Below are 23,086 nucleotides of genomic sequence, written 5' to 3'. Positions count from 1 at the left end.
CGAGTTCTCCCCAGAGTCCCACTGAGGAGGTGTCTCGCAAACAAACGTGCAAATAGAGGCACCTGCACTTCTCTCCAGAGTCCCTCATGGATGACACTGACTTGGGTGAAGGGGAAGGTTCCCCCAGATCACCCCCCCCCCCCCCCCCGAGGATGTCTTCTTTGGAGACATCATGGAACTCTTGTGCCATAGAGGAGGGTGGTCCGCCCAAAAAAAACAACCCCAAAGAGTCAGTGTTCCTAGTGGCATTCAGCACTGGCTCATCTACCTCCTGGGTGCCCCCCCCCCGGCGGATCCACTTTTGGACCTAATCATCACCAGGGCATGGAAGGAAGTGGACACCATGGAACCCATTCCAAGAAGGCCAGACAAGGTACCCCCCCCCACTGGACAGGACTAGCTGGAGTAAGGGGTCCCCAGTAGACACTACGGTGATGGCAGCCGCCATCAAGAAAGAGCTTATACAGGAGAGCTGTACAGTCCATCCTCCTGCCCGGGAGTCGAGGACTGTAGATCATTTGGAGAAGTGGGTATATGCTTCAGCAACCTTTTCCATAAGGGCGCTGAATTATATGGCACATGTCATCCGATTTACAGCATGACCTGGTCAAGGAAGTTGCTGAGTCGCCCCTAGAGTCCATGTCTGCAGAGGGCAAGAAAATGTTCTCTGCACACATGGCCACTCTGAAAGCAGTCATGAGTACGGCCATGCGTCCCCTCTCCCATGCCACGGAAAGAGCCGCTAGGGCTGCGTGGCTTCGACTATGCCAGTTTTCAGAACCATTCAGGACATCCTTTGCCAGTGCCCCCTATGATGGTTCTTCCCTGTTCAGGAAGTCTGTGCGTAAGACCCTGGTCCAGAGTGCGAAGGATGGGAAGACACTTGTCTGCCATCGGGATCCGCTTCTCCACCCATCAAAGATCCTTTTCGAGGAACCAGGGAAGGGCAAAGAAGATGTGATTCCGGAAATCTCAGTTCTCTCGGGACACTCAGGACTCTTATTCCCCCAGAGGCATGGGGGATATGATAGACTTCGGCCCAGAGGCAGAGGGCATCCGAAGAACGTCGGGTCTCGAGAACCTTTCTTGGACAGACCCGCATAGCAGCCCTGAGGGACTTGTTCGACTTTTCATCTCTGGAGGCAGTTGGGTGCCATCTTTCCTTACATCCAATGGAGTGGGAGTCCGTAACAACAAACCGTTGGGTGTTACAAATCATATCCAGAGGCTGTACCATCCTGTTTATGGATCCACCTCCCCCACCAAAATACCTCCCAGATGTTCCACCTGCGCAAAGGGAAGTAGCAGCACTAGAAATAGAAAAGCTGCTAAGAAAGTGAGTCATCCAACCCAGCCCCCTAGACCAGTCCAGATCGGGCATCTATTCCAGGTTCTTTTTGGTGCCAAAGAAAACTGAGGACCTAAGACCAGTTCTGGAGCTTTCTACCTTGAACCTATCTGTAGCCAAGGAGAAATTCTGGACGGTCACCCTTCAGTCAATTCTGCCCTATCTGCAGACAAAGGATTGGATATGCTTGATTGACCTCAAGGACGTGTACTATCACAACAAAATGAACAGGCACTCCGCAGGTTTCTCTGCTTCTGGCTGGGGGTCAATCACTATCAGTTCAGGGCCCTACCCTTTGGTCTCACCACAGCCTCCAGGGTGTTCACCAAAGTGATGGTTGTGGTAGCGGCTCACCTAAGACTTTAGGGGATTCAGGTCTTCCCCTACCTGGACGATTGGCTCCTTGCTGCCCCTACCAAGCATCTACTTTGCCAAGCTAGAGACTACTTCCTTGTATTAGCAAACAGTCTGGGCATTACCATCAACCTCAGCAAATCGTCACTGACCCCAGTTCAGAGTCCGGACTTTATCATAGCCCGGCTGGATACCGTTCAAATGATGGTTTACCTTACCTTGGATACGGTGCACAATCTAAGACTCTGTGTCTTGCATCCTACAGACTTTCCTTTCATCAGCAGAGTCAGTGCTGTGGGTTCTGGGTTCCATGACAGCCACAATCGGTCTTTTACCCCTTGCACGGCTTTGCATGCGAGTTCTTCAGTAGACGCTAACGGTTCAATGGTCTCTTCTGGACTTACCTCTGTCTTATCTGATTTGTATATCTTGGGCGTGCAGAGACTCTCTTTTATGGTGGATTCTGTCCCCTGATTTTGTTGAGGGACGTCCTTTTCTCCCAGTCTTTCCCACCACCACAGTGACCACGGACGCTTCCCAGCTAGGGTGGGGGGGCATTGCTCGGGAAGAGCAGTCCAAGGCACATGGTCTCCCTCTGAGACCAATTTGCACATCAGTGTCCTGGAGATGAGGGCGGTTCTTCTAGCGTTGCAAGCCCTTCATGCCCATCTTCCTCCGAGGACGATTGCTATTCAATCAGACAACATGTCCATAGTTTGGTATATAAACAAGCAGGGTGGAACCAGATCTTATCCCCTCTGTCATGAAGCCATGAGAGTGTGGGAATGGATGATTTCCATCGGCCACTTTCTAGTGACAACACGCATTCTGGGAAGGTCCAACATTCTAGCGGACAAGCTCAGCAGGACTATTCTGATGCCTTACGAGTGGTCTCTGAATCCTTCAGTAGCGGAACTGATCTTCCTCAAGTGGGGTCAGCCTTGCTGCGATCTCTTCGCATCTCCTTTCTTAATGTAGCTAGTTTGTACATGTTTGAAGGAGAAGGCATTGGATGAGTCTTTTGGGGCTTTGGGAATGGTTAGAGGTGTATTGTTGTCAATGTTAGTCAAAGTTAATATGGAATTAGAAAAATATGTATTTAGTTGATTAGCTGTACTGTCTGTGTTGTTTGTAGTGTTAGGTGGAGTTATGGATTGACCTGGCTTTAGTAGTTGATTTATGGTAGCCCAAAGTTTTTTGGGGTCATTTTTTATGTTGTGTCACAATGTAATAGGATTATGTCCTCCTATTCCCATGTTGCACTATTCATGCAGTGGGATTTCCAGCCCTTAGGCGACCCGTCGTCCGCTCCTATACAAAAGTTTAAGCCTGGCTGCCATAGGTGCGTGGGATGTCACACGTAGGGCCATAATTCTTGGGGTATAAATGTGATGGCACGCACAGACCTCAGAACTTTTCAGGTGCAGACGACGATTACTTCGACCTCTTTGCTCCTACGTCCGAAGACATGTAAAGATAAATACCCCATTAGGTTGTTTTGCCTTTTCGTACTTTCTTAAGGTTTAGCTTGGTTGCTGTAGTTGTTTTTCTCTAGCTTATGTCGGAGAAAAAGAGTAAATGTAGTTGCAGGCACCAGATTCTGTAGAGAGACTCCCACGACCGCTGTGTCTGTTGCTTAGGTAAGGAGCATGACCACAAGGCCTGCTCTATTTGCCAGTCCTTCGTACCCAAGACCTTATGCAGCCATCTGTCCACGTTAACTCTATTTCTAGAAAACCAAAGGCTTAAACGCCTCATGCTTAGGATGGATCCTGAGTTGGCTGCCCAAGCTGAACCATGGAAGAAGGCCAAGGTTTACAGGCCTTCTCCAAATACCGCTCTGCCTTCACATGTCCCACTGACTACCGTTCTAGGGACCGAGGGACACCTGATTACTCTGGTTCCGACAGCTCCTCTAGAAGAGGCCGTGTCAGTACACATGAACAGCGCATCAGCGGAGTTGACTCCGATGTCAGCCATAACCGACGTTGAGGGGGAACCAATCGCTGAACCGGCCAACCGAGACCTCTCCTCCACCAGCGCAGGCTTCTGTTTCCTTAGCCACCCAGATGCACACTCCTTCTAAAAGGAAGCAGAAAGCTAAATACTTGAGCCTGACACCTCCGGCAGCCCCAGACTGGGAGTCCTTCACTTCCTCCTTGTTGCAGGCCTTTATTGCTCTTAGGCCTACAGGCCCTTCTCCCACCAGCATCTCTGTACTGAGTCCTAGGGCAGCTTCTGCTTCCTCCCTGCCTTTACTGTCTACTCAGCAAACAGTTACCCAGGAAGACAGTGAACAGTCTTATTCCTCCTCTGAGGAATCTGTCTATGTTTCACAGATTGCCTCTCCCATAGACTATTACTCACCTGAAGAGGACTCTATTGAGGGGGACTCCCCACCTGAGGACTTATCATTTGGGGAGACTATGTCAAAAATGAGAGTATTTCAAGTGGAATACTTCTTTAGTCTCTAAAACCCAAAAAAGATATTTTGAGTTCTACAGCTTGACTCCCCTTCACCGTCAGCCATTCCTGCAGTACTCCCAGCTTTCTTGGATGCCTTCACTTTGGTTTCCAAGAACCCAGACTCTCAACCTCCTGCCCCTAAGAGGCCGGATAGGTTTTACAAAGTCCCTGATGACTACAAGTTCCTCATGAGACCACCTTTGGCTGAACCAGCTGCTATTGCAGTATCCCCAGGCAGACAGTCTAGGCCAGTTGCCTTCTGCTTCCCTACTGCCATCCGATAAAGACAGCAAAACCGTGGACAGGATGGAGAAAAAGGTATACACCTCCTCTACCCTGGCTTTCAGGGCTATAAACTACCAAATTCACATGGTGAAGTATGCCCTAGATCTACTCTCTCAGGCTGCCACTTTGTTGACTACCACCCCAGACTGTCCAGCCAAATCTGACATTTCCTCCAAATTATCACTGGCCACCCAGGTAGCTAGACACACTATCCGCTGCAGCTGTGATGGTGCAGAAGCAGTTGCCAGATCTGCTGCCACTGCTTCCACCCTGCGCAGATACTCCTGGCTCAGACTACAACCTCTGCCAGATGACTTTAAAGCCAAAATCATGGATGCTTCTCTGGGTAACAACCTTCTATTTGGCAAAAATGCTGCAAAACTATTTAAAAACCTGCAAGAAAAAAGCAAGGAACTGAAGGACATTAAGCACTTGCTGATGTCTCCAGTACCCAGATATTACAGGAACTACCCAGCCAAAACATCCTTTGTTAGAAGGGCCACTTCCACATCTTGTCCCTCTACTCCCAGACCACGTAGGGAATCTGAGACAACCTTATCCCAGACCCCCTCAACCACCACCCCCCAACAAACAGCCCTTTCCAGACAGAGGAGGATCCTCCTCTGCGTGACTGCCTTGCCCAAGTGGCCCTGTCTGAACGCCTTACCCAATGCCTCCCTTTTTGGAAAACCGTCACTACAGATTGGTGGGTTCTTTCCATCATCCAGAAAGGATACTTTCTTTCCTAGAAAGAAAAAACACCACCAATAAAAATTCCTTTCCCTCCCAAAAATCAACTCCCCCTACTTCCTCCCATCCTGCAGGAACTTCTCTCCCAAGGAACAATAGAACCAGTTCCCAGAGGTCAGAAGAGACCAGGCTTCCACTCCCGCCTCTACTTAGTGTCAAAAAAGGATAGCAATTGGAGACCTATCCTGGACCTCTCTTACCTAAACCTTTTCCTACAGGTTCCCTCCTTCAAGATACTCTCCCTTCAAACCCTTTTACCCCTCATTCCACCTCATGCCTTCATGGTTATCCTGGACCTAAAAGATGCATACCTGCACATCCCAGTCAAACCCTCCCACAGAAGGTTCCTGTGCTTCTCTAGGCCCTCTTCTCATTTTCAGTTTGTAGCATTGCCTTTTGGCGTGTCTACACCACCCATAGTTTTTACTGCCATCGCCCATTGTAGAACCAAACAAATTCAAATCTTCCCTTACTTGGACGACATCCTCATTTTGGCAGAATCACAGTCCTCCCTTCAGGAAAATCTCCAATTCACCATGTCCCTTCTAAAAACCTGGGTTTCATGCTCAACCTCCAAAAATCCTCTCTTCTCCCACAACAGGACAAGGTTTTCCTAGGGTGCAGAATCAGAACAGATCTAATGAGATCCTTCTTGCCTCCAGACAAGGTACAATCCCTCTCCTCCCATTTTCTAAGTCTATTGACAGAATCACATCTAACTGCAAGACAGTTTCTCCAAACTATAGGCCTCATGGCTGCAACCATTCCCATGCTCCCACTAGCAAGGATGCACATGATAGACTGTTTGGTCCCAGAGCCAACAGTCTCCAGACAAACACACCCCCCTTCTGCCCTGTCTAAAATTAGAGCTGAAGTGGTGGATTCAGCAGGTTTCCAGCAACCAGGGAATTCCTCTTCAACTTCCTCCCACTTCTCAGTCTATGCACACATGCATCAGACCTAGGATGGGGAGCAACCCTGCAGGGCTACAGGGTACAATAGTGCTGGACCCCTGCCCTGCAAAAACAGCACATCAGTGTCAGGGAGATGACTGCTGTCCTCATAGCTCTAAAAGTTTTCCTTCCCATGCTGTAACCAGGAATACTCCACATTGTGACAGACAACACGACTGTCATGTGATACCTAAACAAACAAGGAGGGACAAAGGCATACCGATTATATCAGATTACACTGCAATCTGGGAAATAGCAGCAAAACACAACCTCTTCTTAAAGCTTCATACATCCCCTCTCAGGAAAACGAGCAAGAGGACTTGCTTAGCAGAACCACATCTCTGCAACACAAATGGATATTGCACAGGGATACCTTCCTACACATAGTCCACCAGTGGGGCACACCACAACTGGATCTGTTTGCCTCCCCCCAGAACAGACAACTGAACAAATTTTGCAGCAGGACCCACTCACCACTAGCTTGGAGAGTGGATGCCTTCAGTTTTTCCATGGCAGGGAATGTACCTGTACACCTTCCCGCCCTTCCCTCTAATTCAGAGAGTCCATCTGAAAATCAAGAAGGAACAATCAAACATCTTGCTGGTGACTCCATTTTGGCCAAGGCAACACTGGTTCTCCCTTCTGTTTTCACTAGCCAAGGGCAATCACCACAAGTTACCCCACCAAGTGGACCTACTAACTCAGCAGCAGGGATTCCTCCTGCACCCACAACTGTCTTTACTACAGCTAAGTCTGTGGATGATCAGCTTTTAATCCCTTTTAGACAACACTACTCAGAAGATGTGCTCTCTGTCCTGAGGGAGGCCAGGAAACAAGCAACTAGAAAAAAACTACTTGTCTAAATGGCAGAGATTTTCGAAATGGTGTTCTCTAAGAAACAAGGACCCATTTCTAGCAGATCCTCCCCTAGTCCTGAACTATACCTGCAGACTCATTAAGGATGGGCTAGCTTACTCTTCTGTCAGAGTTATCTCTCAGCCATTTCTGCATGCTTGCCTTTACGGTCAACTCTTCTCTCTAGACTGGATGTAAAACTTTGCCTGAGAGGGTCATACACATCAGACTACCAAGAAAGCCCATTCCTCCTTCTACTAGAAAAGCTTACCCTCCCTCCTTCTGAGCCAGCCAGCACAGCATCTCTTCAAATGTGCACATGGAAAACCATCCTTTTAGTGGCCATTGCCTCTGCTAGAAGAGTGTCTGAATTACAGGCACTGATGGCTTGCCCTCCTTACACCACCTTCCACACTGACAGGGTTTCCGTACACACTAACCCCTCTTTTATGCCCAAAGTAGTTAATGAGCTTTCCTTAAACCAGTCCATTCACCTACCCACCTTCTTCCTCTCTCCTGCTAACTCCGCGGAGAGGATCCTCCATTTCCTAGATGTACGTAGGCAACTGAGATTCTACTTGGACAAACTAAGTCTTTCAGAAAATCTGACCAACTGTTAATTTCCTTCCATCCCAGGGCCTTAGGTAAGGCAGTCTCCAAACAAACTATTTCCTCCTGTATCAGAAAAAAATCCATTATTTTTTGCTACTCTCATCATCACAAGCCATTGCCTCAAGGAGTACGAGCGCATTCTACCAGAGGCATGGTTACCTGTAAGGCCTTCATAAAAGGACTGGACACCTGGTCCACAGTCCATACTTTCACCAAGCAATACAAGGTGGAGTAGGTCTCTAGGGCCAGGGCAGGATTTGCCAGGACAATCCTGCAAAGATTCCTAGAATCCACCACATTGGCCACCTCCCAACATTCCTCCTAGCTATGGTACTCTCCCACAGTACGAATACTGCAACATGGGAATAGAAGGACGTAGAATAGTTGCATAAAATCTTACCATAACTATCTCTTCCATGTTGCAGTATTCCTTCCCACCCTCCATCCCCCTGATAAGCCTCCATCTTCTCTAAGGTATACCCTCACTGCAGACCACTCATTGCAGCCTCGCAAGGACATTTCCTTTTGCTTCTCCTTGACCTTATATTCTCTTCTCTGGGTTCAAGTTCTGAGGTCTGTGAATGCTGATGTCACATTTATACCCCAAGGTTTATGGCCCTACGTGTGACGCCCCGCGCACCTACGGCAGCCAGGCTTAAGATTTTGTATAGGAGCCAACGTCTGGTTGCTTGAGGGCTGGAAATCCCACAGTATGAATACTGCAACATGGAAGAGAAGGACATCTATGGTTATGGTTAGATTTTACACAACTAATCTTTTTATCATCTTCGATCTGTTTCCTGGCTTTATTTCTTAGTTGCTGGTAAGTATCTAGAGTGGTCTGTTTTTTGTTGGTCTGATAGTGTGCCCAAGCTTTATCTCTGGTTTAAGTAATGGCTAACTAATGAAACTAAGCTAAGGAGCATAGTTTGTCTTAATCCTAATGGTTCTAGGAGGTGCTTGGCTGCTGAGTATGTCTGAAAATGTATTATTAAAATACGATAACAGCATTATCTAGTGTAAGAGATATTAGAGGTGACCAGTCGCATTGCCATAAGGTTGATACAAATGATTGAGGTAAGAAATTTTTTCTCTTGCGAGTTTGTCTATATGTAGTACTTTTAGGGGAGTGTAGATATTGCCCGACAAGGTAGGTGGGTAGATGGTCAGTAATAGAATGTGAGAGACAGCCTGACTGGGAGGCAAGTGAAGGTTTATTGGCTAAAATCCAGTCTCTAGTAGTGACAGTCTTTTAGTATTTTGTCATTTCTAGTTGGGGATTGAATTAACTGGGAGAATCCGTATAAATATGTGAAATTAGTAAGATTGAGGTGAAAGAAAGACACTATATTAAAGTCACCCATAACTATAGTTTCTTGAGAGAATGTTAAGGATGACCAGTTGAGGAAATCTTCAATTAAGGTGGGGTTGTTGCCAGGAAAGATGTAAATTGCTATAATAGTTATGTTTTTGAGAGTTTATTTCAAGTCTAGTAAATAGGATTTCAACATTACTGAATTTAGGACAAGCAGCAACATTATTGATCACCTTATATCGGGGACAGTAGTGAACTTTTGCGTAGATTGCATTCATTTCTTTTTTGTTGTCTTTTTTCATTGTGACCATTTTACCTCTAAAGCTCCTACACATGAGGACATGTGCTCCTACAACCACTGCATACCATAACATTGTGTACTACAGTGCACACTGAACCACTTAGCACAAGAATTCTGGACAAACCAAAAATAATGGAGTCAAAGGCCCCAAAACAGGGGATACATTTTAATCATTGCTCTTACAAGCTTAGAAAGTTGCTAGAATGTCAGGTTTTACGTTAGCATGCATTTTCTAAATGTTATGAAATCTGAAACTCAAATGTCTGTAATGACTTCAATTCTTACTGATTTGCCAGAAAATTACAAATTGTATGAGAAACAGACCAAAAATATGAGGTACAAATATGGCCGTTCTGTGAAAATCTGGTCAGTTGAGACATATATGCTGCAGTGCAAGAGTATTATGTCCCTGTGCCCACCCATTCTTTCCTGTAACTTTCACAGCTGAATCTCTGGTTGGATCTTGACCATGGAAGAGTTCTTGTGTCCAGTGTGTGATAAATTTGGGGCCACTGAAGTTTCATTTGGGCCACCAAGTCATTAGCTAACATCCACATTGCCATATTTTTTTGCTTGAGTGAGATGCATAGTGTGATGTACTGCCATAATTGCCAAAGTTTCAGTGCAGCCACGCAGAGATGGAGAGAGAAGATATGACTTAGCAGGGATGGTGATGGTTGAGTGTCCATCATGCAGCTTGATGGGGAGGAAGGATCCTTAATGCAACCCCAAGCCTGTGCTGGGGCACTGTCAGATGGCCAAGTAAATAGAAGGTGCTGAACCACCCTCATATTTCCCTTTTGTTGTGACCTAACCTTTGGATAATGAGGCCTGAATTCATTTCTGTTATCCAGCGTCGGTGGACTAAGATGTCTATGATAGGTGTATTTCTTGAAAACTACTTTTGGATGCATCTTGAATGTGTAAGAGCTGCCTTCTTCTGGTTCTTGGCTGGAGCACATCTGTAACTGGAATACTTCTGAAAAGCAGTTCCTTGGTCAGAGTTCAGTGTTTACACTTGGAACTGAGAACTCTTACACACACCCTTCGTTCACCCCCCCCCCCCCCAGTGCCCTTATCCAGGTAGACTTGAGAGCCTGTTTAGGAATTTGTGGTTAGAAATCTCTGTGAAGACAGCAATTTGTCCAAAGTTTTATCAGGAGATAGTATGGCAGAGTGAACAAGGGGTATTTTCTCATGCCCCATTAAGTGTTCATAATAAGTCTTTAAGCCATTTTTGTTATTATTCCACCTTCTGCTTCTTCAACTATATGTCAAACTTTGATATACTTATGACAACAGATTTTTAGGTAAGTTGAGGTACTGAATCAGTTAGTCCTCCTGAACACAACAGGCATTCGCAATTTGCAGTTGTTGAGAGTGGCCAGTGAGGAAACTGGTTGGTGAGTTTTTCATGATGCCAGGCTGTTACTAGAGTACAATATGAAAGGGAAGGATGCAGAGGAACGACATCACTCTCACCCTGCTGAAAGTAAGCTCTTTCCTGTGATGGCTTCAGGGTCACCATTGTCGCCATTTTTACCTTCACTTAAGAGGCTGAGCCTTCAGCTCAGCAGATGAGGAGCACTGCAGCAGCCCCTTTCTGTGGTGAACTGGATAATTTATATGGAGCTTCAACCCTCTGCCAGATGATTTGAGAGCATTCCCTTGAGTCTCCCCTTGCTGGTGCTGTGCAGTGCTCATTGTTTGAACTTTAGACAAAAGGACTCTTCTTCCCAGCCACTGCTTTAGGCTGGGCAAGGATTGATATCTTAATTAAGATGAGTATATAAACTTTTTCCCCTCATATGAGCTTGTGGGATAGGCCCTCCACATCAAGCTTTATGCATAGAACTCATCCAAAGCATACTTGGTCCCATAGACATTGACATTGCAGCCTTCCCCAGGCTTCTTTTTTAGAGCACTTACCTTGTTTTGTGACAGGGGACTCAGAAGGCCTAGGCAATACTTTGGCTTAATGGAAATGAGGAGAAAAGAAACTTTGTACAGTCTACCTATGGTAGTAGCCCTACAAAATAGAGCATTCTGGGTTTGTGGTACATCCAGGTATTCAGAACCTCAGACTTGTAGCTTGATCTGGCGCTTTTTCCTCTTAAGCTATTATTTTTCGAGGATATGCCAAAAAATATGAAACCAGCCAGGAAACTTAGTACAAGGAAATGTTTATTGATAAAATGAAGGAGTTTTCTTCATTTCATCTGGTGAAACAAGGAATACAAACTCCAGCTCCACAGAGCTCACCCCCCACCCCCAACCAGACCTTTCTGTTCTGTTAACTCTATTAGCAGTAGCAGTTTTGTTCTTTAAGGTACTTGTCCTAGTGATGTCATCATGCCTTGTTTTGATGAAACAACATAAAAGGAGTTCACTTTCTTTATATGTGAAAGCTCATTCCTCTTTTTTTGAGACATTTGTCGCCTCACAGTAAGACATTGTCCTGTTCGATTCTCAGCTAAAGCGTCTTCTGTGTGGAGACATGCATGAATGGGCGTACCTTCGTTGAAGGTTGTGTGTCAGGCCTGGCAAGTCGGTATGTAAAAATCTACTGCCAATCATTAGCGGACCGGAGTTCCGCTGTGGCGACCCCTAACCGGGAAAAGCCGAAAGACACAAAGAAAAACCTTTGATCTTTTTGAGCCAGCATATTTTGCTTCTTTTATATGCTTATCCTGGAAGACCATTCTACTGGCTATTACCTCAACCAGAGTTATAGGCTTTGATCTACAAAGAACTATTCACAGTTTTCTGCAAAGGCATAATGAGTCTGAGAACCATCTGCCCTTTCATGTCAAACATGGTCTGTAAGATTTTTCCTTAACCTAACAGTTCAACTGTCTGTCTGTCTTGTCTAAACCAGGTTTAAGGGTGAGGAAATTTTACACGTGCTTAGTGTCGACAGCTGTTGTATCACATAGGTAGAACCAGGGACTTTAGGCAGATAGAAAATTTATTTTTGCTCTTTATCTCAGGAAAACCAAGCAGACCACTTCCAACTGTTATGAAAAGCATGTGTAAAAATTTCAGGTGTGTGTTAGTCATTCTGCCAGAAGAGCTCCACTTCAACAGCCTTTTTCATGAGTGTCTACCCCAAGCATTTGTAAATGTGCTACATAGCCCTTTGTCTATACTTTTTTTTTTTTAAATGTAAGCTTAAGATCCAGTCCAGAATCAGAGCAGTGTTTGACGCTACTATTCTGCTTGGCCTACTCTGAGCATCGACATCACCATTTCTGTTGTCTTTGTGACCCCTTCCTACTTCATGCACTACTTTAGGAATTTTCCCATATGTAATGAATACTGTTGCAGTGATTGATGTGAGGAAGGTAGTATTGGTACAATTTGTGTATTTATACAAGTTTTTTTTTTTTTTTTTTTTTTTTTTTTTTTTTTGGTAGAGTTGATATACTTTGGCAGTTTACTAAGCAAACCTATTCATAGTTGATTGCTGTTATGTTTGGCCATCGGGTGACCCAACTCCAGTTGTAACATGCTGTAGACAAAGACCACTTCTTGAGGGGAAGTGGCCACATCTGGTGCTTGATGTGGAGTTTTCTTCACTGTGGACGTTTGTAGTGCTGTCGTCATTTCACACCTTTGCCAAGCATTATTTCTTGGACTTTGGCTTTAGGAATTTGGCCTTCTTTGCCATTTAGACTTCGCCTTCTGTGATTTCACATTTTGTCTGGCCTATGCCCACTTCTTCACATTTGATTTTTGTAGCTGTCGTACACCCATGAGGGAGGACTTGCACTAATAGAAAATTAGGTTCTTACTCTCTCAATAGATCTGTAGAGGGGGGGGGTCTTTAATGGATAGTAATTCACCACCTGCTGCCTTACTGTGACTCGATAGCCTGACTTTCCCACAGCTGCTGTTGGAGTCCGCTATAAGTCAATCAAGTATATCCCTAATTAATAATTATAATAATTTAGCCTTTCACAATGTTTTTTTTATTGTTTTATTGAATTAACAGATTGCGCTTTCACAGTGGATAAAGGTAAACTGACAGGTATAGGAGTTGGGTATGCTATACAGGTGTGGGAGTGTGACATCACAGCATATTCTTCCAGGGGGTGCATGAGGACCTCAGTACTGAGAGATGGAGAAAAATGTCGAACAATGGGGGAAGTATTTAACAATTCAGTTTATGTAGATCATCCCACATAATTGCATTTTTTCAGCAGTCTCAGTTTCAGTTGTCTCTGTTAATTTAACAGCTTGACAGGCATGATTATTCCCCTGCATTTTTGACCATGGGCTTTTTAGTATATTTGATGTGATTGCCTTAAGTTACACTTGTAGATTAAAGTCTTTCAGCTTTTCAGTTAGTGATTTATCAGCTTAAAAAAGTGTTTTGAAGGCATTTTTTTTTTGTTTTTATAGGCCTGATCAACAATCCAGACTTAAAAGCAGTGATTGTACTTGGTTATGGCACATGGAAAGCAGGTTTCTCACGATTACTTCAGGATGTGCTGCAGCCACTGAATGAAAAGATTATCATCATTGCTGGCGGTTTTGTGGAGAAGCTTACTTCTTTCAATTTTCAAAGGCAAGCTTTTTTGATATTTAAAAATAGTTTGCTGTAAGTTTATTCTGCTGTTTTGTGGGTGAAGTCACTGTATTAGAGTCTTGAACTAATAAAATCAAGATAAACTTGTGCTTCAGAAGTAGGTTGTAACAGTCACTTGGTATTTGGCCAGCATTAACAATGGTGCTTAAAGAGCACTGACATACACTGGGAAAGCATTCATGCCCAAAATATTTGCTGTACATGAAGTGCACTGATTTTGCTCCATAACTGGGAAAAAAAGCAACCTTTGTTATGCACTTCTCTCGTGTCAGAGGTACAGCATATGTTGTTGAGCAGCTTTCAGAGCTGTTATTCTCAGTTTTACAATACAGTATCCACAGCATCCACTACAGAACAGCACTGGGAAGTGGTAACAGCTTTAAAGGCTGTAAAACACTTCCTGCTGTAAATGTTCAACAGCTTTTAAAGCTTTGAGTTCATCAGAGCTACACTTCGGCTGTTATCTGTGTGTCAGGGTTAAGTTTCTTACATATTTCATAGCTGAATACCAGTTAATTTGCCCATCTTAACCTTTTGTCTTGTAATATGTAGTACATTAGGCAAGTAAAGGTCCAACCTCTACAAATAATATGATGGGATTGCTAGTTGCGGATTTCAGAAATTCGCCTCTTGAGTGTCACTGTTGCTGAATTTCCTGAATCAGCTTCTCAAACATGTTGATAAGTAATCATTGACTCCATTTTAATCCTACATGTTATAACCCTTACTGTTTTAGCATTCATTGTTGGAAAATATATAGATGTTCATCATAAGGATGACTGCTGTAGGGCATTCTAAATAATCTTATTTTGGCCAAAGAAGGACATTTGTGTTTTACCAGATTTTCTATAGCAATGTGGATGCTGCTTTTCAGACACTAGTTAGTCTGTTTCCTCCAGGGAAGTTGGACATAAAAGTAAAGTTGGACATAAAAGCAAGAAACTGCACTGTAAAGGGTAGAGTAACAACATCTGCAATGTTTTTGTTTAGCTATTGAAAATTATGGTTTCTTATTAAGTAACTAAACAAGCACATCTAACTTCAGGCAGGGATTTCGAAACACCCAAATGAAAAAGCACTCCTTTTTTTGCCTGTTATTAATATTGATTACAGTGGCTAGCAAATGTATAAAGGCTGTTTTTGTTTAGCTTTTGAAAATTATGGATCTGAAGTTGTTGTCTTCATTTGCTCTTCAACCTGTGGGACACTGATCCGGGAGGGATGCGACTCTGCCGCATTTCTCCAGTATCTGATCTGAGCTACAAGCTCCTCCCCTACCCATAATGCCCCTGTCTCTTTTCTCCCTTCAGATCTTATTTGCTGCGCGTGTTGTAAGCATTGTAGTCTGCTGCTCCAAGCTTTTTTGGGTAAGTGTGTTTGACTTAAATCTTCCCTCTATCCAAAAGTTTCTCTTCTATCACTTTCCCATCACCTCCCCTTTCATGTTTAAGCATCATCTTAAAAAAAAAAAAAAAAAAAAAAAAATCTTTCCTTGCTCTTGCTGTCCTTTAGTGTGTGTGTGTGTGTGTGTGTGTGTGTGTGTGTGTGTGTGTGTGTGTGTGTGTGTGTGTGTGTGTGTGTGTGTGTGTGTGTGTGTGTGTGTGTGTGTGTTTTCTGTTTGGCACTCATCTGGTTAAGATGTCAGGAGACACCCAAACCAGGCTTCTGCAAGTGTACAGAGTCTGGCCATAAGCTTTCCTCAGCTGATGGCCACACTCTGTGTGTTATTTGTCTAGGGGTTCCTCATCTTGATCTTTTCTGTTCGATCTGCATGGAGTTCAATCCCCGTGCATTGATCGATAGGAGGATTAAACTTGTACATAAGGGCCTACTCCCGCCACCTTCCACGGGGGCCCAGGCTACCCTTTCCACTTCCACTTCTGTTTCCACCCCGGCCTCTGGGACTCAATCTCCTGCCAAGAAGACCTGAGATGGAGAAAAACGTAAGCACAGATTCAGGCCGAGGAAGTGGTCCCCCGATCGCTCTTCTCCGTTGAACCCCCGACTAAGTTTCGGTCGGCTTCAAGCACTGGGTCACCTCGACTCCACTCTTCTTGCTTCTCCCTGGAGCTGGAGATGGCTCGGAGCCATTTCCTGGTATTGGTGTCACGCCATTGCCTCTCTAGGCTGGTGTTGGTGACCTCTTCCTCCAGATCCACTTGCAGTCTTTCCGAAGCCGAGGTGGATAGGATGATGTGGAAATTCATCCGCACTCAGATACAGCTGGAAGTCTTGCCTGCCCCCTCTCCCTCCGGAGTGGTGGGCATGCAGTCCACTTTCATCCCAATCACTCCTTCTGTGATCTGACCCCTGGATGTTCTTCGTTCCACATTGCTGCAGTCCTTACTATTGGTGATGCTGTCCACGTGGCCCAATACCAGGTAGCTGGCGTCGGTCGGGGCGCGATCAGGCTGGCCGCGTCAGTCAAGGTGCTGTGCGCATGACCGGCCATCCTCCCTCTTTTTTTGCGCATGGTCCGATGCAGAAGCAGTTTTGCGTTGTTTGAGACTGTTTGACGTTGTGTGTTGCAGCTCTTGTACTTGGTTTAATTAGAGGAGGGAGTTGAACTGTTTGCCAGAGTTGATGTTTGGGAAATTATAAAATTAATTCGGATGTTCGGATGATCGTCAAATGCGTCCAAGGCGCCAAGGACAAAACAGCAGGGTTGATGAACGGCGGTCGGTCGGGGTTCTTTAGAAAACTCAGTGGAGCCCAGAGGTTTTGCCAGGAGTTTCTATGGAGTCTCAGGCGGAAAAGGGGGGAATTCTTCTTGTTACCCCAGCATAGGCCCCTGGCTCTACCCCCCTGTGTGTTGGTGTGGTGGATGTTTTGCAGAGGCTTCCCTGAACCTGACTCTTCTGTCATTCAAATAATCAAAAAGAATTTCAAAAATTTGGCTCAGGGCTCACAGAATGTCACCTAAACAAAGGGGACCGTGACCACCCGGAGTCAGATTTAATTTTTACAGATGCCCGGACATTGCTTGGGGAGCTCATCTAAATGGAAAGTGGATACAAGACAAATGCTTGAATACAGACATATACATCTGAAGGAGAAGGAGATGTTAGGTCAGTTGCATTAATGGCTTTCAAGGGATTACAAGGTTACTCGGGCAGTTGATTCTAACAGACAACAACACAACTGTGGTGCAGTACATCAACAAGGACAACATTCTTATCCTTCTCCATAGGCAAGCAATGATTTTATGGATGATTTTGCTAAGCACTTGCTAACTAACTTCAGGGGCAAGGTTTCTGCCGAACACAGGAACACTTAGCAGATGTGTTAAGCACAGACTATCATGGATCCCCACAGTGAAGCTGGATCTTCATTCATTTCAGAAATTGACAGTGTGTCATGGGGAACTCCCACCAGATCTGTTGTTAAACCACTAAACCTAAACCACCAGCTGCCAACAATTGCACAAGGGTTCGCAGCTTGGAAAGTGAAAGTGGATGCTTTGTCTTGAAAAAGAAAAGCAACTTCATGTGTATGCACCTCTCCCTCTGCTCTTCTTCCAAAAGAGTACTAATGGAGTCCAGAAGAGAAAGGATGAGGATGATTTTGATAGCTCAGATTGACAGCAACAGCACTGGTACCACTACTCTGGAGTCTGATTCCTTTTGTGTTGGAAAAACTTACTCTGAGCCTCATTTCTGCTGAAAGATTGATACTTGAATTGGAAGACTGCTTTTCTGTTGGCTATTATTCTGCTAAAGAAAGGGTGTCTGAGTCCGCAGGCCCTTATGGCAGTAGAGCCCTTTGATTTTTTTTATATTTTCCATAAGGATAGGGTATCCTTAATATCCTCTTTATGCCTAAAGGTGGTAGTGGTGGTGGCTGTGGCTTTAATCATTTTGCCTACTTTGCCCTAGCCCCCCCCAAAATAAAAAAAAAAATTTTTGCACACTTTAGATGTACACAGACAGTGCGTTATTATTTATTAGCAGGACTAAGGATTTTTAGGCAGTCTCAACCAGTTTGTTGTTTCTTTTGCTTTGAGTTCATAGGGCACTTTTGCATAAACATTTCAAGGTACAGCCCATGGGTCTTTGAGGCTATTCTGGTTCAGTGGCCTTTCTCCACTCTGGCTACTGCCAGTTCATTTCTAAAGGGGTGGCAACTAAGGATATTTTGGAGGTTTTGGAGTCCTCAGGTCAGCAGACCCTCGATGTTGAGGGGTCTGCGCCAATGCTACCTGGTACCTCGACTTTAACTGTTGCCTTGAGTGGGTTGGCTCCAACGAGTTTGGAACCGTCCAGCTCTCAGAGCTGTAGCCTCGGCGCTGGATCCATGGGGGTGGTTTCAGCTCTGAATTTTTCAGCGCAGACCCTTCCAATTGGAGTCTCGGCACCTGGAGGTTTGGCTCCAGCTCCTCCGTTGATCCAGAGGATTACGGACCTGATTGTAGCCTTAGCTCAGGGGGTTCATTCTCTGTCTGCCTTTGATATGGGGGGTACATTCTCAGTCTGCCTTTGACGTGGTGGAAAGGGTTTTCTCAATCCCGTTGAGACCCTTGACGATCTCATCCTCGGAATCTGTCCTGGCTCCCTGTTTCTGGTCTGGATTCTTCCATCCTGCCACCTCAGGGACAGCCTGCTGCCTCTTCTCCCCAGGGAGCTCCCACATGGGAGCAGCTGGATGTTTTTGAGTCCTCCCCAGAGACCCCCCCCCCCCCCGAGGAGATTCCTCGAAAATGTACGTGTAAAAGGAGGCACTTAGACTCCCCATTGGAGTCCCGGAGGACACCGACTTGGAGTAAGGGGAGGGTTCCCCGTAATCGCCCCCAGAGGATATCTCATTTGGAGACATCATGGAGATCCTGCGACAGCGCAGGTAGTGGTCTGTCCAAAAAACCATCCCTGACAAGTCTGTGTTCTTGGAGGCATTTGGCTCAGGACCCTCTACTTCCTGGATGTCCGCCTCCCATGGATCCTTTGGTGGACCTTGTGACATTTCGGGCTAGGAAGGATCCTGACATTGTGGAGCCTATCCCCAAACACCCTGATAAGATCCTCAGTACCCCTACAGGCAAACCACATTGGTCAGAGGGACCCCTGTCAATGCCATGATGGTGGCGGTGCCCACCAAGAAGTAGCTCGCACAGGAGAGCTCTACGGTCCAACCGCCGAACCCGAGAGTCTTGGACTTTGGACCATTTTGGGAAGCGGGCCTATTATATGGCACTCATTAGGCTTCAGCGAGACCTAGTGAAGGAGGTTGCCGAGTCTTCCTCAGAGTCTATGTCTGCAGAGGATAAGAAGGTTTATTCCTCTCGAAAGGCCACTCTCACCCCCATTGCCAATACCACTATGCGGCTTCTCTCTCATGCTACTGAGGGTCCCTCTAGAGCTGCTGGAGCAGGCATTGCCATCAGGCATCACGCCTGGCTCCGACTTTGTACCTTTTTGGAGCCCTTAAAGGCATCATTTACAAATGCCCTGTACGATGTTTCCACACTCTGGAAAGATGGTACACGACACACTGGTCCAGAGCGAGAAGGATGGGAAGACTCTGTCTGCCATCAGAATCTGCTTCTCAACCCCTCAAAGATCCTACTCCAGGAATCAGCAGGGGATGAAGAAGATATGGTTATGGAAGCCTCAAGGTTATTCTCAGGACACCTGGGACTCTCCTTAGGCAGAGGGGGATTTGACAGACGTTGCCCTCGTGGCAGAGGGGTCCCAAGGAACCATGGATCTCAGGATTCATTCTTGGACAGGCCTGCACAGCAGCCCTGAAAGGTTGCCTGGCTGCTTGTCTCTGAGGCAGTTGGGGGTCAACTCTCGCTACACCCAACAGCCTGGGAGTCATTTACAGACAATCAGTGGGTGTTGCGAATCATATCCAGAGGATATTCGATCCCCTTCTTTCAAAGGCCAATTCGGGTCAATTTCCTCCTGGACGTTCCACCAGTGTAAAGGGAGGCAGCAGCACAGGAAATTTCCAAGCTGCTAGAAAAATGAGTTATCCAGCCCATCCCCCCAGACCAGTCTGGATTAGGGATCTATTCCAGGTTCTTTTTGGTGCCAAAGAAAATGGGGGACTTGAGGACAATTCTGGATCTCTCTACTCTGAATCTGACAGTTGCTAAGACAAAATTCCATATGGTCACACACCGATCTAGCCTGCCCTTCTTGCAGGAGAACGACTGGATGTGTTCAGTAGACCTTCAAGATGCATACCATCATGTCAAGATGGACAGACGTTCTTGGAGGTTTCTCCGCTTCCAGCTAGGGGCCAGTCATTACCAAGAGCACTACCCTTTGGTCTCACCACAGCCCCTAGGGTGTTTACCAAAGTGATGGTGGTGGTAGCAGTTCATCTGCGGCTGCAGGGCTTTCAGGTCTTCCTTACCTGGACGATTGGCTCCTTTCCACCCAATCCAGGCATCAACTCTGCCTAGCCAGGGACCTTCTCATCCAAACCGCCCACCAATTGGGCATAACCATAAATCTCAGCATATCTTTGTTAGAACTGGTTCACGTTCTGGATTGCATTGGAGCATGGTTGGACACCATTCAGACCAAGGCTATCCTGACACCTGACCGAGTTCAGTCCCTCAAACTTCATGTCTTCAAGTTCCATTTCCTCCAGCGGAGTTTGTTTTAAGGGCATTGGGGTCCATGGCAGCCATGATCACCCTCGTCCCACAGCTCGGTTACACACGAGGGTGCTCCACTGGACTCGGGCAGTCCAGTGGTCTTTTCTGGATCTACCACTGTCACATCCTATTCGTCTATCCCGGGCATGCAAAGATTCTCATCTTTTGTTGGATTCATTCCCCGAACTTCTTTGCGGTTGGCCATTTATTCTTCCCACCCCTCTGACCATGGTTTCCCTGTTTGGGTGGGGGGAGACATTGTTTGGAACGGGCAGTTCAAGGGACGTGGTCGTACATGGAGAACCATTTGCATATCAATGTCCTGGAGATGAGGGTGGTACTTTTGGCATTCCAAGCTCTTCATGCCCATCTTCCCCTAGGTATGATTGCCATCCAGATAGACAATATATCAGTAGTCTGGTATATCAGCAAACAGGGGGGAACCAGGTCTTATCCCCTTTGCTACAAAGCCATGAGATTGTGGGAGTGGGCGATCTCCACCGGCCGTTTTATGGTGGCAATGCACATTCCGGGGAGGTCCAGCATAGTAGACAGGCTAAGCAGGGCTATCCTGATGCCTTACAAGTGGTCTCTGAATCCTTCAGTAGTGAAGCAAGTTTTTTGCTCTGAACCTCCCTCCAGGGAAGCCCCCCAGAGATGCTGTAGTTCAGGCTTGGCCCTCTGGTCTTCACTATACTTATCCTCCTCTTCCCCTTATTCCACAACTCATTCAGAAAGCACAACGGCTGGGGAGCTCAGTCATATCTTTGCCCTTGTCTGGCCTCTCCAAGCATGGTTCCCTTCTCTGTGGTCTCATGTAGTGTGTCCTCCCTGAACATTGGATCCGGTTCTGGATCTGATTTCACATCCCTCCGGGATCCCACATACAGATCTGGCCAGTCTGAAGCTCACTGCTTGGCTGCCCCAGTTCCCATGAAAGTTAGGACTCCCAGGCTATCTTCTCCAGTTAAGAAGATTTTGGTAGCGGCTCATAGATCTTCCATGAGGAAGGTTTATTCCAGTAAGTGGAAGCATTTCTCAATTTGGCAGCTCAGTGAGATTTGGATCCCTTTACTGCTCTGGTTCCTGTTATCTTGGAGTTTCTGGCAGGCATTTTCCAGCAGGATGCCAGCTTCTCTACGATTAAAGTTCAACTGGTGGCTATTTCTAATTTGGACATAGGGGATATTCAGCATCCTTAGCCTCTTCTAAGTAAAGCTTTTCTGAAGGGTGCCTTTCTTCTTAGGCCACAGATGAAGGATCCTATGCCTTCTTGAGGTCTTACTTTGGGCCTTCAAGCCTTGGTTTCTTCCCCTTTTAACTCGCTGCTTCAGTGGATCAACCTCCCTGTCTTCTTTCTGAACTTTCAGAATAAGCCTTCCACAAGTTTGATCAACTTTTCATTTCCTATTCTAAGCCCTTCTTAGGGAAGTCTGTATCTAAGGTCACCATTGCTCTTTAGATTTTTCAGTGTATACTCTTGGCATATTCAACCAAGGGAGTGCCTCCACCAGGTCATGTTAAGGCACATTCTACTAGATCTATGGCTACTTCAGCTACCTTTTGGTCCAGAGTTTCCTTGGATGACCTTTGCTCTGTGGCTTCCTGGACATCTTCACATACTTTCATCTCCCATTACAAGTTGGATCTTCTCTAGTAGAGCATCCTTTGGCTCTGCCGTGTTACGGAATATCCTTCCATGAGGGCCTCCCATGTCTTTGGTAGCTGGGGACTCTGTCCCACAGGTTGAAGAGCAAATGAAGACAACAACTTCAGATAAAGAAGTTATTTACCCACCATAATGTTCCATCTGAGTTGTTGCTCTTCATTTGTCTTTAACTATGTCTTGTCTTCAACTTACTGTAATGTCTGATTGCCCGTTTTGTAAACTTTGTAATGATTGTTATTCTGTAATCTTGTAATTCTGAAATTTACTATATTTGTATGTACTGGAGCTTTCCCTCCAGGACTCCATTGAAAATGGGCTCCTTGTGGCCCAATGGACTATCCTGGTAAACAAACTGCAAATAAATAACTGTCCCTCCCTACTTCCCCTTGCCGTATATGGGCTGTGTGGTGGTCTGGTTGGATAAGAAATGGCCCTTTCTTTGGCGTAAATGGTTATCCCTGTTGATACTGAGTTTTTGGTGTTGGGAGGGTAAGACATTGTGTCAGGTTGGATTGATTTGGGGGGCAGCAAACTCGATCTGAAGGGAGGAAGGAGATGGGGCCATTATGGATATGGGAGGAGCTTGGAGCTCAGGTCAGATGTTGGAGAAATGCGACTGAGTTGGATCCGTCCCGGATCCGTGTCCCACAGGTTGATGACAAATGAAGAGCAACAACTCAGATGGAATGTTATGGTGAGTACAGAACTTCTTTTTTCTTTTAAGTAAACAAAATGAGCCCGTCTAACTTCCAGGCAAGGATTTTGAAACACCCAAATGAAAAGCTCTCCTTTGTTTTACAGATTACAGTGGCTAGCAAATATATAAAATCATTTTCAAGTGTGGTGAGTTTTTTTTAGGCATGAAATTAATGGAAAAAAATCGGTGGAAAAAATCAATTGATGTGCCTGTAGGCACCCAGTTCTGACCAACTACTTGTGTTGCAGAAGTGATTAAGAGGGCTTATGTCAGTTCGCTGATGTTC

At 45.7% G+C, this 23,086-nt stretch overlaps 1 protein-coding gene across 1 annotated transcript in view; it reads left to right on the top strand.

Moving 5' to 3' along the window:
- Positions 1–23,086, top strand: part of FBXO22 (F-box protein 22) — a 381,068-nt gene that overhangs the window by 291,695 nt on the left and 66,287 nt on the right. Inside the window, exon 6 of the mRNA XM_044070271.1 lies at positions 13,644–13,809. Within this exon, the coding sequence (XP_043926206.1) occupies positions 13,644–13,809 (166 nt within the window). The remainder of the gene's footprint in view (positions 1–13,643; positions 13,810–23,086) is intronic.

The sequence above is a fragment of the Protopterus annectens genome, chromosome 4.part1 (assembly GCF_019279795.1).
Source record: "Protopterus annectens isolate FY-2018-M chromosome 4.part1, PAN1.0, whole genome shotgun sequence".
In the NCBI taxonomy this organism is placed as follows: domain Eukaryota; kingdom Metazoa; phylum Chordata; order Ceratodontiformes; family Protopteridae; genus Protopterus; species Protopterus annectens.
This window is presented reverse-complemented; position numbering and strand designations above follow the sequence as displayed.